This window comes from Salvelinus namaycush, chromosome 4, assembly GCF_016432855.1.
Source record: "Salvelinus namaycush isolate Seneca chromosome 4, SaNama_1.0, whole genome shotgun sequence".
Taxonomy (NCBI): domain Eukaryota; kingdom Metazoa; phylum Chordata; class Actinopteri; order Salmoniformes; family Salmonidae; genus Salvelinus; species Salvelinus namaycush.
This window is the reverse complement of record NC_052310.1, coordinates 54,732,070-54,748,510: the sequence shown is the minus strand read 5'-3', so window position 1 is coordinate 54,748,510 and position 16,441 is coordinate 54,732,070. Positions and strand designations below refer to the sequence as shown.

The window sequence follows — 16,441 nt, the reverse complement described above, 5'->3', positions numbered from 1 at the left end:
GCATTTCACTACACCCGCAATAACATCTGCTAAATATGTGTATGTGACTAATAAAATTTGATTCTATTTTTATGTGTTATTTGTAACCCTCGTCTTCTGTTTTCAGGAAGATGTATAGCCACATACACAGTCCGTTTGAACAACGGATATAGGCTATAACACATTTGTCACAATTTTTTTTTTTTTTATATATAAGCCGGATATTATCATGTAGTGCACTTGGACAAAAGAGAAAAGGTGTGAGAGGCCGCTAAAACCAATTTACACCTTCAATTCTAGATGTTATTTCTTTCTTTAAATTCATCATATCAGCAGTTTCAATTTGAGATTCCAGCTACTATCTTTTTAATAAAAGTCTAATCTCCCCCTGACTGTGAGAGCAAACAAAAAAACTTTATCCTCTTATCTCATTAGCTAAAATAACAAATTTTGCACTGAAGGTTCCAATTTAGATTCAGTGTCTGTCCTCAATAAGTTCTTTGTTAAGTAGTTTTCTCCCTCTCCAGAGACCGACATGGAGGAGAGCTTAGATCTTGGAGCAACTTCCACCCTCACCTACAGTACATGCCTGCTGAATTTCTAATCAACCCCCCTAGCTCAACACCTAGGAGTGTGTGTGTATATATATCTAAACAAAATGGTAATAGCTTTATCTTGGCTTCTGACTTAGTGGAAATCATATATTGTCTGGGTCATCATACTATATTTCTTCCACCTATCCAATCCTCTCAGATCTACATGGCCTTTCCTGGAAAATGCTGTTCCTGGTATACTAAATAGGCATGTGAGTTTTCTCTCTGAACGGACTGGCCTCATTTTGGCTGGCTTGAGTAAGCTGCTTCACTAACACGCATTCACAGAGTACAGCACTCATTTCCCTATGGGCTGCTCTATTTCTCTCTCTCTTTAAGAAGTGAAACTAAAACCGTGGCTCCTGAACACAGTTTGATCCCTCCGTTCTCTGCTGCATTGTTAGGGCTGCTCTCGATTTGGAAGAGAAATAAACTAGCATGACAGTGTCTGGTATTGGCGGGTCAATGTCTTTCCTGGACTGTGTCTTATGTGCCAAGCAATTTCCTTAACCCTCTATGGCATGAATTTGTATTTGGGGGGGATATTTCATTTTTGGGGAGCTTGGGGGTCCCTGATACTAAACTCAGCAAAAAAAGAAACGTCCTCTCACTGTCAACTGCGTTTATTTTCAGCAAACTTAACATGTGTCAATATTTGTATAAACATAAGATTCAACAACTGAGACATGAACTGAACAAGTTCCACAGACATGTGACTAACAGAAATGGAATAATGTGTCCCTGAACAAAGGGGGGGGGGGTCAAAAGTAACAGTCAGTATCTGGTGTGGCCACCAGCTGCATTAAGTACTGCAGTGTATCTCCTCCTCATGGACTGCACCAGATTTGCAAGTTCTTGCTGTGAGATGTTAACCCACTCTTCCACCAAGGCACCTGCAAGTTCCCGGATATTTCTGGGGGGGAATGGCCATAGCCCTCACCCTCCGATCCAACAGGTCCCAGACGTGCTCAATGGGATTGAGATCCGGGCTCTTCGCTGGCCATGGCAGAAACCTGACATTCCTGTCTTGCAGGAAATAACGCTGAGAACGAGCGTTCTCAGCATGACAACGCTGAGCATGACAGCATGACAACCCTGGTGGCATTGTCATGCTGGAGGGTCATGTCAGGATAAGCCTGCAGGAAGGGTACCACATGAGGGAGGAGGATGTCCTCCCTGTAACACACAATGTTGAGATTGCCTGCAATGACAACAAGCTCAGTCCGATGATGCTGTGACACACCGCCCCAGACCATGGCGGACCCTCCACCTCCAAATCGATCCCGCTCCAGAGTATAGGCCTCGGTGTAACGCTCATTCCTTCGATGATAAATGTGAATCTGACCATCACAAGACAAAACCGTGACTCGTTAGTGAAGAGCACTTTTTGCCAGTCCTGTCTGGTCCAGCGACGGTGGGTTTGAGCCCATAGGCGACGTTGTTGCCGGTGATTGTTGCCGGATCTGCCTTACAACAGGCCTACAAGCCCTCAGTCCAGCCTCTCTCAGCCTATTGAGGACAGTCTGAGCACTGATGGAGGGATTGTGCATTCCTGGTGTAACTCGGGCAGTTGTTGTTGCCATCCTGTACCTGTCCCGCAGGTGTGATTTTCAGATGTACTGATGATGTGCAGGTGTTGTTACACGTGGTCTACCACTGCGAGGACGATCAGCTGTCCGTCCTGTCTCCCTGTAGCTATGTCTTAGGCGTCTCACAGTACAGACATTGCAATGTATTGCCTTCGCCACATCTTCAGTCCTCATGCCTCCTTGCAGCATGCCTAAGGCACGTTCACGCAGATGAGCAGGGACCCTGGGCATCTTTCTTTTGGTGTTTTTCAGAGTCAGTAGAAAGGCCTCTTTAGTGTCCTAAGTTTTCATAACTGTGACCTTAATTGCCTACCGTCTGTAAGCTGTTAGTGTCTTAACTTCTTTGGGGTAGGGGGCAGTATTTTCACGTCCGGATGAAAAGCATGCCCAGAGTAAACGGCCTGCTACAAAGCCATAAACGCTAGAATATGCATATTATTAGTAGATTTGGATAGAAAACACTCTGACGTTTCTAAAACTGTTTGAATGATGTATGTGAGTATAACAGAACTCATCAGGCAGGCAAAAACCTGAGAAAAAATCCAACCAGGAAGTGAGAAATCTGAGGTTGGTCGATTTTCAACTCAGCTCCTATTGAAGATACAGTGGGATATTGGTAATTTTGCCCTTCCTAAGGCTTCCACTAGATGTCAACAGTCGTTAGAACCTTGTCTGATGCCTCTACTGTTTATTGGGGCCGAAGGAGAGAGGACTGAGTCAGGTCTGCCATGACCTGAACATGCTCTGACCAGGCGCGTTCACGTGGGAGCGAGCTCTATTCCATCGCAATTTTGAAGACACAGGAATACTCCGGTTGGAACATTATTGAAAAATTATGTTAAAAACATCCTAAATATTGATTCAATACTTCGTTTGTCATGTTTTTACGGACTGTAATATAACTTTTTTAACTTTTCGTCCGTACTTTCCGCTGGACCTGCCCGCGCGTCGTGAGTTTGGAAAGTGTACTGAACGCTAGGTCAACAAGGAGGAATTTGGACATAAATGATGGACATTATCGAACAAAACGAACATTTATTGTGGAACTGGGATTCCTGGGAGTGCATTCTGATAAAGATCATCAAAGGTAAGTGAATGTTTATATTGTTACTTCTGACTTCTGTTGACTGCATAATATGGCAGCTATATTTGTCTTGATTGGGCTCTGAGTGCTGTACTCAGATTATTGCATGGTTTGCTTTTTTCGTAAAGCTTTTTTGAAATCTGACACAGCGGTTGCATTAAGGAGAAGTGCATCTAAAATTCCATGCATAACTGTTGTATCTTTTAGCAATGTTTATTATGAGTATTCCTGTAAATTGATGTGGCTCTCTTCAAAATCAAAGGATGTTTTGTGACTTATGAACGTAAGGCGCCAATGTAAACTCAGATTTTTGGATATAAATATGAACTTTACCGAACAAAACATACATGTATTGTGTAACATGAAGTCCTATGAGTGTCATCTGATGAAGATCATCAAAGGTTAGTGATTATTTTTATTTTTATTTCTGCTTTTTGTGACTCCTCTCTCTAGCTGGAAAACTGGCTGTGTTATTCTGTGAATAAGCACTCACCTAACATAATCGTTTGGTTTGCTTTTGTCGTAAAGTTTTTTTGAAATCGGACACTGGCTGGATTTACAATAAGTGTATCTTTAAAATGGTGTAAAATACATGTATGTTGAGGAATTTTAATTATGTGATTTCTGTTTTGAATTTGGCGCCCTGCACTTTCACTGGCTGTTGAAGAGGTGGGTCGCTAACGTCTCACGTACCTTAGAGAGGTTTTAACAACCGTTCCACAGGTGCATGTTTATTAATTGTTTATGGATCATTGAACAAGCATGGGAAACAGTGTTTAAACCCTTTACAATGAAGATCTGTGAAGTTATTTGGATTTTTACGAATTATCTTTGAAAGACAGGGTCCTGTAAAAGGGACATTTTATCATAAAATGTGATATTGGTTTGTTGCCTCAGGGCAACAATGTGCTACTAGGGTACTGAAACGCCAAGGTTTTCTATAGTACATATGATAAGTGGAATAAGGAAAACAAGCAATATATGCATTAGAAAATGTTTTATTTTGACAAACATCAAACACAAATGGTTCCAACCAATCACAATTAGAAGATTTAAAGTCAAAACATCAAACAATCAAATAAACAAACTACTAGTAATTACAACTAACACCTCATGTATAAATGTTTCTCACATTTCATATAAACCAACATCCAAATGACTGTGTCAAATCAAATTTTATTTGTCACATACACATGGTTAGCAGATTTTAATGCTTGTGCTTCTAGTTCCGACCATGCAGTAATATCTAACAAGTAATCTAACAATTTCACAACAACTACCTTAGACACACAAGTGTAAAGGAATGAATAAGAATATGTACACAAAAATATATGGATGAGCGATGGCCGACCGGCATAGGCAAGATGCAGTAGATGGTATACAGTATATACCCTACATTACTCATCTCATATGTATGTAAACATTATATAAAGTGGCATTGTTTAAAGTGGCTTGTGATACATTTATTACATCCAATTTGTAATTATTAAAGTGGCTAGAGATGAGTCAGTATGTTGGCAGCAGCCACTCAATGTTAGTGATGGCTGTTTAACAGTGATGGCCTTGAGATAGAAGCTGTTTTTCAGTCTCTCGGTCCCAGCTTTGATGCACCTGTACTGACCTCGCCTTCTGGATGATAGCGGGGTGAACAGGCAGTGGCTCGGGTGGTTGTTGCCCTTGATCTTTTTGGCCTTCCTGTGACATCGGGTGGTGTAGGTGTCCTGGAGGGCAGGTAGTTTGTCCCCGGTGATGCGTTGTGCAGACCTCACTACCCTCTGGAGAGCCTTACGGTTATGGGCGGAGCAGTTGCCGTACCAGGCGGTGATACAGCCCAACAGGATGCTCTCGATTGTGCATCTGTAAAAGTTTGTGAGTGCTTTGGTGACAAGCCGAATTTCTTCAGCCTCCTGAGGTTGAAGAGGCGCTGCTGCGTTTTCTTCCCCACGCTGTCTGTGTGGGTGGACCATTTTAGTTTGTTCGTTATGTGTATGCCGAGGAACTTAAAACTTTCCACCTTCTCCACTACTGTCCCGTTCGATGTGGATAGGGGGCTGCTCCCTTTGCTGTTTCCTGAAGTCCACGATCATCTCCTTTGTTTTGTTGACATTGAGTGTGAGGTTGTTTTCCTGACAGCACACTCCGAGGGCCCTCACCTCCTCCCTGTAGGCCGTCTCGTCGTTGTTGGTAATCAAGCCTACCACTGTAGTGTCGTCTGCAAACTTGATGATTGAGTTGGAGGCGTGTATGGCCACGCAGTCATGGGTGAACAGGGAGTACAGGAGAGGGCTGAGAACGCATCCTTGTGGGGCCCCAGTGTTGAGGATCAGAGGGGTGGAGATGTTGTTTCCTACCCTCACCACCTGGGGGCGGACCGTCAGGAAGTCCAGGACCCAGTTGCACAGGGCGGGGTCGAGACCCAGGGTCTCAAGCTTAATGACGAGTTTGGAGGGTACTATGGTGTTAAATGCTGAGCTGTAGTCGATGAACAGCATTCTTACATAGGTATTCCTCTTGTTCAGATGGGTTAGGGCGAAATCCGAGCAAGGGTTTGTGATGGCATTTTTCTGCTTTACCAAATGAGGAGAGTTACAAACTACACACCAGTCAGAGTTATACTTAAATTACATCTTTAATAATAATAAGAGCTTTGCAATAGCCTTTTTTGACTTTCAATGATGCGCTATCTCTAATGAACCATTGAAAAGTGACTACAGAAAATTACAAAGATCTTTTATAGCCAAGATACACCCCTCTCAACCTACATGACGAACCACAGGTCTTAGGAACTCTTCACAAAGGGACGTTTACTTGAGAAAGGAGTATCCCTTGCCCAGATAGCATTCGCTATAAATTATCGCTCAGTTTGGTCTTTAAAACGAGGTTCTAATCTCGTTCCTGGTACTTCATAGCACAGAACCATTACCTCATGTTATCTGGAATGCTCTTTAGGTTTTATCACCCAAAGACATCGTAAATCTCCTCTGTCAGTGCGATCTCATAGAGGCCCATCCTCAGTGGAACACACACACACACAATACTCTATTCTGTCGAATGTAACAACTATTATAATGTAATACAAGTATTATAACAATCTTGCAATTTTCCACGACAGGTTGCCTTGCTCGTTGTGTGAGAGAGTGTGTGTGGAGGGGTTAGCCTGTGTGTGCAGGTATATGTGCGTGCGTGTGTGTGTTTCAGTGATTTCCTATTCTGTGTGGAACCTCAGGAAGCAGTTGCTGGTGGATGTGAAACAGAGGTGGACATCACATTTCCAGCACTTGGCTTTTGGTGTACCTTTGCACCCTGGTACCTTGCATCTCCCCTTCTTTTCAGCCATAATTATCCAGTGGGCGGTGGCATCCAGGCGCACATCAGGGACTGGAATTGGAGCAGCGGGTCCTTTTCTCCTCTTCTCCTCATACTCACCAGCAATTGTGGAACTGGGACGACCTTTCTTGCGCTGCAGACCCTTTCCATTTTGCATAGGCCTTCAGCGATGTATGACTAGAAGGTATATAGCTTCATTTGTTCCTTCTTTCTCATGCCAGTGCCTTCACTATCTCTTCGGTAGAGCCGCCAGGTGGTCAAGATTATCATATCCAGGAAGTGGAACACCAGCCAGGGGTACCACTTCTTTGATCTGATTTTGTTCTGGTCCAGTGCAATCAGTGATTCAAGCAGAACCACCCCACCCATATTCTTGTTGTATTCTTTCACCACAGCAGGGCAGGTGACTTTGGTGATCATCTTTTGCTTGCGATCCCACCTGTCAACCTCAGTGACTGGGTGGGCTCCAGAGTAATCACTCAGAAGGGTCACTGAGAAGTTATCGTACCACTTCACAACATGCAAGGGGGTTTCTCCGACCATGGCCATCTTCTGTTCAAAAGATCCACGTCCTGCTCTCTCCAGCTCAGCATTGCACATCAAGTTGACGCCTGGTAATCTGTTGCCAAGGTTAAGGGGCTTGTTTGCGTTACATTGTATCGCATATAGATTTGACTACCCTACAATAACTTTCAGAATGTCTTCAGAGAACCTGCTTGAAGTACTGGAGAGGGGACATCATATCATCAGATCTTGAAAGCAGGCCCTGCCATTCTGGGTATGCATTGTGGGGTGTGCCCCACCCGGGGTAGGTGTGGAATATCAACCTCTGCTACATCTTCATCCTCAGACTGTCTCATTGTCAACAGACAGGCATTCCCATTTAAAAAAGAAAGCAGGTAGCACAAATGTGAATGTGTCACCCTTCTTCATCCACTGACACGCATGCAAACAAACACGCACAAACACCACACATACACATTACTTTGCTGACTGACCCCTAAATGACTCCTGACATCATAAATGTCTCTCAAACCTGATTCGGGGATCCACTCTTCCTGACTCTCCTCAAGCTCACTGTCAGAGGGAATAACTGCTCGATAATTTACCTTCCGCCCTTAAAGAGTTAATTTCCGGTAAGTATCAGTAGATAGTAAAGTAAAAACATTGACTATGGTCATAATGCACATCTCCACAGTTTAGCATGATAGACCACTTTTGTTCGGGCAATAACTGCACAATGTTGCCCTGGGGCAACTGACCAAAAAACACAGTTTTAGTATATAAATAAAAACAAAATAAGTCTTTAAACAATCAAACATTAGTTCTTTACATACTCATGAACATGCATATATTTTTTTATATGAAGTTATTTCAATTTAAACATGTTAAAGTGATTTTCTTACCAATTGGTGGCACTGTCCCCAATGCGACTTTGCTTCCTGAAAGAACTGATCCACCCCCAGACAAAAGGCTACACCCACTTTAGCCCCTCATTTCATTGGACACAGACATGTCAGGTGATTATATATATATTTTTTTTTTTTATATATTTTTTAAATAAATTTTTTTAAGGTTGTTAGGTCCAAAAAGGTTGTTTGTTGCCTGAGAGCAACACCATGCCATAGAGGGTTAAATGGCAGTGATTAGAAAAGCAGGTGTGCACAGTACAGTGTCTGAGTGGTAACTAGCTTTAGTTATTAACATGACATATGTCATAGGAAATCAAAAACTGATTTCTGGTTATGAAAACTGTCTCAAGGCTGTCATTTTTTTCATACAACTTTCCTGAACCAAAACTTGCTTTTGCCCCCTCCCCTCCCTTGTGCTTTGACTTTGCTGATAACTACTTTCTTGAGGAAAAGTGTACTTACAAGGCCTCTTATATCCGGTTGTCCCACCTAGCTATCTTAAGATGAATGCACCAACTGTAAGTCACTCTGGATGAAAGTGTCTGAAATGTAAAAGTAATGTTAAATTCTAAAGTTTACGCTAAATAGCCAGCAATTGAGCAGCAACTTGGTTCATGACAAAGTGATGAGTGCATACTAGTACTGAATCCCCAAGCAAAGAGAACATAGTATGGAATCCCTAAGCGAACAGCTACTGTTGATCGGAAGTTTACATACACTTAGGTTGGAGTCATTAAAACTAGTTTTTCAACCACTCCACAAATTTCTTGTTAACAAACTATAGTTTTGGCAAGTTGGTTAGGACATCTACTTTGTGCATGACACAAGTAATTTTTCCAACAATTGTTTACAGACAGATTATTTAACTTATAATTCACTGTATCACAATTCCAGTGGGTCAGAAGTTTACATACACTAAGTTGACTGTGCCTTAAAACAGCTTGAAAAATTCCAGAAAATGATGTCATGGCTTTAGAAGCTTCTGATAGGCTAATTGACATAATTTGAGTCAATTGGAGGTGTACCTGTAGATGTATTTCAAGGCCTACCTGCCTCTTTGCTTGACATCATGGGAAAATCAAAAGAAATCATCCAAGACCTCATAAAGAAATTGTAGACCTCCACAAGTCTGGTTCATCCTTGGGAGCCATTTCCAAACGCCTGAAGGTACCACGTTCATCTGTACAAACAATAGTACGCAAGTATAAACACCATGGGACCATTCAGCCATCATACCGCTCAGGAAGGAGATGCGTTCTGTCTCCTAGAGATGAACATACTTTGGTGTGAAAAGTGCAAATCAATCCCAGAACAACAGCAAAGGACCTTGTGAAGATGCTGAAGGAAACGGGTACAAAAGTATCTATATCCACAGTAAAATGAGTCCTATATCGACATAACCTGAAAGGCCGCTCAGCAAGGAAGAAACCACTGCTCCAATACCGCCATAAAAAAGCCAGACTACGGTTTGCAACTGCACATGGTGACAAAGATTGTACTTTTTGGAGAAATGTCCTCTGATCTGATGAAACAAAAATAGGACTGTTTGGCCATAATGACCATTGTTATGTTTGGAGGAAAAAGGGGGAAGCTTGCAAGCTGAAGAACACTATCCCAACCGTGAAGCACAGGGGTGGGAGCATCATGTTGTGGGGGTGCTTTGCTGCAGTAAGGTCTGGTGCACTTCACAAAATAGATGGCATCATGAGGTTGGACAATTATGTGGATATATTGAAGCAACATCTCAAGACATCAGTCTTGAAGTTAAAGCTTGGTCGCAAATGGGTCTTCCAAATGGACAATGACCCCAAGCATACTTCCAAAGTTGTGGCAAAATGGCTTAAGGACAACAAAGTCAAAGTATTGGAGTGGCCATCACAAAGCCCTGACCTCAATCCTGTAGAAAATTTGTGGTCAGAACTGAAAAAGCGTGTGCGAGCAAGGAGGCCTACAAACCTGCCTCAGTTACACCAGCTCTGTCAGGAGGAATGGGCCAAAATTCACCCAACTTATTGTGGGAAGCTTGTGGAAGGCTACCCGAAATGTTTGACTCAAGTTAAACAATTTTAAGGCAATGCTGCCAAATACTAATTGAGTGTAACTTCTGACCCACTGGGAATGTGATGAAAGAAACAAAAGCTGAAATAAATTATTCTCTGTACTATTATTCTGACATTTCACATTCTTAAAATAAAGTTGTGATCCTAACTGACCTAAGACAGGGAATTTTTTACTAGGATTAAGTGTCAGGAATTGTGAACTGAGTTTAAATGTATTTGGCTAAGGTGTATGTAAACTTCCGACTTCAACTGTACATGCTACATTTAGACAAGGTGTAAAGGTCTGACCTCTAGGGAAAGTACATGTATCAAATTCAGTCTTGTCTGTCAGGGGAGCAGATCTCAAACTTGACAGGGTGTCCCCCCCACACTTATATGGTATTAAAGTAGTCAAAAGTTTAGTATTTCTGATCCTATATTCCTTGCACACAGTGACTACATCAAGCTTGTGACTACAAACACCTTACATGCATTTGCAGTTTGTTTTGGGTGTGTTTTGGGTTATGTTTGCCCAATAGTAACTGAATGGAGGCACTAGATACATAAAACACTAATTTCTGAACGATAAAACAGATATGAATGAAAATATCCTACAATAAAAGCTGACATTCTGTACTCTCTCTCTCTTTTTGTCTCTCTACCTCTAGCTTTCTATCTCTTACCTCTGTTGAATCTCTTCTGGCTAAGACAGTGTAGCTCCCATTTTGGCTGGCTGGTCTGTCAGAGCCAGAGATGAGATGATAATGAGAGTCTGATCAGGACAGAGAGAATCAAGGGAGTTACACTGTGTTGCAGCGGCATGGGCGCAGGTTTGGGCTGGAGCACCAAGGTGAGAGGCGGTAGACAAGCCAGGTCTGGGGGAGGGAAAGGAAGAGGAAGAGGAGGAGTAGAGGGGAGGTATGGGCTGGAGCAGCAAGGTGAGAGGCTGGAGATGAGCCAGAGAAGGTGGAGAGTGGAAGGAGGTGTCTGTGAGCAAGGACAGACATTTTGAGCATTTGTATTCAGAACTGGGTGAAACTGAGGTGAACAGACTGAGACTTTTTCAAAACAACCTTGACTGCAGGTCCTATTTAAAGTGTTTCCAGATTTCTATGAAATATGACCTATAATTAATTACAATATGAGTTCAATAGTTTTTCTTCCAAAAGATGGCAAACAGTTCCAGTCAGAGGTTTGGACACACGTACTCATTCCGGGGGTTTTCTTTATTTTACTATTTTCTACATTGTACAATAATAGAGACAAACTATGAAATAACTCATATGGAATCATGCAGTAAGCAAAAAAGTGTTAAACAAATCTAACTATATTTTATATTTGAGATTCTTCAAATTTAGATTTTTCAAAGTAGCCACCCTTTGCCCTGATGGCAACTTTGCACACTTGTTATCAGTTGATGTTATTCTTCAATAACACAAACCCCAAAGCAAATCAGGGGGAGAAAAATAGATTTATTTGAGAAGGACAAATCATAGATGTTATGCTGGGAGGTAGATGTTAAGTCTCCCTTGTCCTCAGCTTTTCTCCACAGAACAAAGAAACAGGATGCCACATATAACCCCCCACCCTAGCCTGGGGTTGACCAATAAGAAGTCCTTGCAGTACAACTGGGCCAAAGAACAAGTATCCTGCTCCAGACTCAATGTACAGACCAATGAAAACACAGCACACGTAGCTCTGAGTTCAGGACTGACATTCCACAGATTCTAAACAGCTGTTGAACTGAGACACAACTATTTCCATTAACAATTCCCTATTGACCATTAGTACTCTATTTCGTTTTTAGTACTCTCGTCCTCTGCATTGTGTATTTATCTTCAAAATATTCTTATACACTTTTGGCATTCTCTCAACCAGCTTCATGAGGTAGTCACCTGGAATGCATTTCAATTAACAGGTGTGCCTTGTGGAATTTCTTTCCTTAATGTGTTTGAGCCAATCAGTTGTGTTGTGACAAGGTAGGGGTGGTATGGAGAAGATTTGGTAAAAGACCAAGTCCGTATTATGGCAAGAACAGCTCAAATAACCAAAGACAAATGACAGTCTATCATTACTTTAAGACGTGGTCAGTCAATCCGGAAAATGTCAAGAACTTTGAAAGTTTCTTCAAGTGCAGTTGCAAAAACCATCAAGTGCTATGATGAAACTGGCTCTCATGAGGACCGCCACAGGAAAGGAAGACCCAGAGTTACCTCTGCTGCAGAGGATAAGTTCATTAGAGTTAACTGCAGCTCAAATAAATGCTCAAAGTTCAAGGAACAGACACATCTCAACATCAACTGTTCGGAGGAGACTGCGTGAATCAGGCCTTCATGGTTGAATTTCTGCAAAGAACCACTACTAAAGGACACCAATAAGAAAAAGAGACTTGCTTGGGCCAAGAAACACGAGGAATGGACATTAGACCGGTGGAAATGTGTCCTTTGGTCTGAGTAGTCCAAATTTGAGATTTTTGGTTCCAACCACCGTGTCTTTGTGAGACGCAGAGTAGGTGAACGGATGATCTCTGCATGTGTGGTTCCCACCGTGAAGCATGGAGGAGGTGGTGTGGGGATTTATTTAGAATTCAAGGCACACTTAACCAGCATAGTTACCACAGCATTCTGCAGCGATACACCATCCAGTTTGTGCTTAGTGGAACTATCATTTTGGGCTAAACGTCCCTTTTTCAGGACCCTGTCTTTCAAAGATAATTCGTAAAACTCCAAATAACTTCACAGATCTTCATTGTAAAAAATCCAAATACTTCACAGATCTTCATTGTAAAGTGTTTAAACACTGTTTCCCATGCTTGTTCAATGAACCATAAACAATTAATGAACATGCACCTGTGGAACGGTCGTTAAGACACTAACAGCTTACAGGCAGTAGGCAATTAAGGTCACAGTTATGAAAACTTAGGACACTAAAGAGGCCTTTCTACTGACTCTGAAAAACACCAAAAGAAAGATGCCCAGGGTCCCTGCTCATCTGCGTGAACGTGCCTTAGGCATGATGCAAGGAGGCATGAGGACTGCAGATGTGGCGAGGGCAATAAATTGCCATGTCTGTACTGTGAGACGCCTAAGACAGTGCTACAGGGAGACAGGACGGGCAGCTGATCGTCCTCACAGTGGCAGACAACATGTAACAACACCTGCACAGGATCGGTACATCCGAACATCACACCTGCGGGACAGGTACAGGATGGCAACAACAACTGCCTGAGTTACACCAGGAAAGCAGAATCCCTCCATCAGTGCTCAGACTGTCTGCAATAGGCTGAGTGAGGCTGGACTGAGGGCTTGTAGGCCTGTTGTAAGGCAGATCCTCACCAGACATCACCGGCAACAACGTCGCCTATGGGCACAAACCCACCGTCGCTGGACTAGACAGGACTGGCAAAAAGTGCTCTTCACTGACGAGTCGCGGTTTTGTCTCACCGGGGTGATGGTCGGATTCCCAATTATCGTCGAAGGAATGAGCCTGTACTCTGGAGCGGGATCGATTTGGAGGTGGAGGGTCCATCATGGTCTGGGGCGGTGTGTCACAGCATCATCGGACTGAGCTTGTTGTCATTACAGGCAATCTCAACGCTGTGCTTTACAGGGAAGACATCCTCCTCCCTCATGTGGTACCCTTCCTGCAGGCTCATCCTGACATGACCCTCCAGCATGATAATGCCACCACGCACAGAACGAGCAGTATGGCTGATTTCCTGCAAGACATGAATGTTAGTGTTCTGCCATGGCCAGCGAAGAGTCCGGATCTCAATCCCATCATTTACAACATTAACAATGTCTACACTGCATTTCTGATCAATTTCGTGTTATTTTAATGGACAAAAAAATGGCTTCTTTCAAAAACAAGGACATTTCTAAGTGACCCCAGACTTTTGAATGGTAGTGTATGTACTGTGAAATGATGGGTGTACTGTAAATGATGGGTGTACTGTAAATGTACTGTGAATGTGTATGTGTTGCTGGCCTCTAAGGGTATCTCTCTCTGTCTCTCTCCAGGTTGGTGTACAGTGGCTCCACCCATGTTAGCCTTCCTCTATTGCTTTGCCCAGATTGGACTGGAGTGGGAACACAACCCACCTTAAATCACCAACCCCACAGAGACTGTTGGGAGGCAGAACTCACCCTAACCCACCAACACACAGTGCTGACTCTGCTATGTGGGGAGAACAACCCACCCCACAGTGGACTCAGGTAGCCTAGCAGTTAAGAGCGTTAGGCCAGTAACCAAAAAGTTGCTGGTTCGAATCCTGAGCTGACTAGGTAAAAAATCTCTGTGCCCTTGAGTAAGGCACTTAAACCCTAATTGACCCTGTAAGTCGCTCTGGATAAGAGCGTCTGCTAAAGGACTTAAATGTAAGTGGACTCTTCCATGTGGGGAGAACAACCCACTGTAACCACCCCACAGTGCACTCTGCTATGTGGGGAGAGCAAACCTGTCCTTTACTACCCACCCACAATGGGGACTACCAATGAGACCTGAGGAAAACACTGGACCCATATACGTATGTGACTATAAGAAAGTGACTACAGTATAAGAAACCTGTCCGTCAAACTACCTGTACCTATGAGAACTGCTGCTTAATATTTGGGTGCATAGAGTAAAACACATATATGGAAAAACAATGGATGCTGTTCAGTGGTAATTTGTTGATAACCTGACAGTGAGGCTTGCAGTATCCAACCTTGGATGTTTTGGATCTGTTTAACCCCAAAATCAGCATTATACATCTCCTGGAATGGAATGGCTGAAAGCACCTCAGTATATTCCTTTGACTGCGCTAATCCCGTATCTGTCTCATAGCACTAAAGGGATCAGCAGATCTGTGTCAGTTTAACTAACATGTAGGGTCGGGGGAGAAAACCCTGCTAATTAGACTAGCCTAACACTACTCTGAAAGGGATTTAGGTCACATCCAAAGATGGCATCCTATTCCTTAGCTAGTGCACTACTTTTGACCAGGGGCAATAGGGCTCTGGTTAAATGTAGTGCACTATATAGGGATCTATTTGAGACACAAGCTTAAATGGGTCTTATGACATCCCAAGAATCCAAATATCCAGTCAAGAAGAGAATACGATCTGCAGCGTTAAATCTTAAACAGTTTATGATAAGAAACCCGCCACACAACCCTTTTCGTGACGGATTACAAGTATAGCAATAATTTCATCACACGTAAAGGTTGCTTCAAAGGGTGCCCTATGTTAGTCATGTAGGCTGTTCTTACTAATAATGTGCTTGTATATAGGCAGTTCATCACCCAGTGAGCCGGCCCTAATCTTTAGGTTGACAGTGACTGACCTCGGTTCTACATGGGCCATTGTCTGTTCCTCCGTCACTGGATCCCTCACTCCCTTTTTTTCTCTCTCTCTGTGTCCGACTGAGTCTCTTTTCTCTCTATGTGGATATCTGTATCTTTCTCTCTCCATCTCTGTCAGGGATGAGGGCCCGGTGTGGTGTTAATTGGATGTTAATGTGTTAACGTTTTTAATCAGGCGCTCTAGCGTTCAGTAAATATTCTGCTCCTTCAGGAGGCAGCCAGGCCATGCAGGTGTTATCTAGCTAGATTCAACCCCTTGTCTGTCTCTTACCGAACATGATTGGCTGGAATGGAATAAATGGAACGGTATCAAACATATGTAAACCACATGTTTAACTCCGTTCCATTAATTCCATTCTGGCCATTACAATGAGCCTGTCCTCTATAGCTCCTCCCACCAGCCTCCTCTGCTATCACTGTACTATAAGTGTGAGATGATGCATGTGCAAGGGTTTGTTCTTCTACTGTTGATGATGATAGGAGACTGTCCTGTATCTTATCATTGTTATAATGGTGGCTTCACCTATTGACATGGAACTTTGTCTACTTACATTTTTCCCTATTGAATAAATAGTTATTTCTTCAACATCACACAATTGTGTTTGAAATTACCTTGGTCTCATTTAAACGAAATGAACCAAAAAAAAAACATCTAAACCAAACAGCCGACGGCTATGTATAAAATATCATTTATTATAAATAGTATTTTACATATCTTTACAAATACTCTCATTTGTGCTTGCAATTACATTTACAGTATCATTACAGAAAAACATCTGAATATCGTGACATGTGCATAAATCACATTACTGTCCTCATTATATATTTATATTAATGGTTGATCTTTTAGTAACACTTTACTTGAAGGGTAACTACATAAGCACTTCATTACCCATATACTGCATTCATAAGCAGTACCTTTACTAAATGCTTGTCAACTGTCAACAACAAGTCCTTATGCATGTACCCTTCAAGTGTAACCAATTCTCTCTCTCTCTCTTCACATGACATTAAAGTAGTATGTACATACACAGTGATACTAGGCAGCTCACCTGAACTGACCACAAAAATAGTTTC

The 16,441-nt window shown here is 42.5% G+C and overlaps 1 protein-coding gene across 1 annotated transcript in view; it reads left to right on the top strand.

Moving 5' to 3' along the window:
* Positions 1-15,955, top strand: part of hhat (hedgehog acyltransferase) — a 133,032-nt gene extending 117,077 nt beyond the window's left edge. Inside the window, exon 12 of the mRNA XM_038992012.1 lies at positions 14,043-15,955. Coding sequence (XP_038847940.1) covers positions 14,043-14,128 — 86 coding nt within the window. The 3' untranslated portion in view covers positions 14,129-15,955. The remainder of the gene's footprint in view (positions 1-14,042) is intronic.
* The last annotated feature ends 486 nt before the right edge of the window (positions 15,956-16,441 follow it).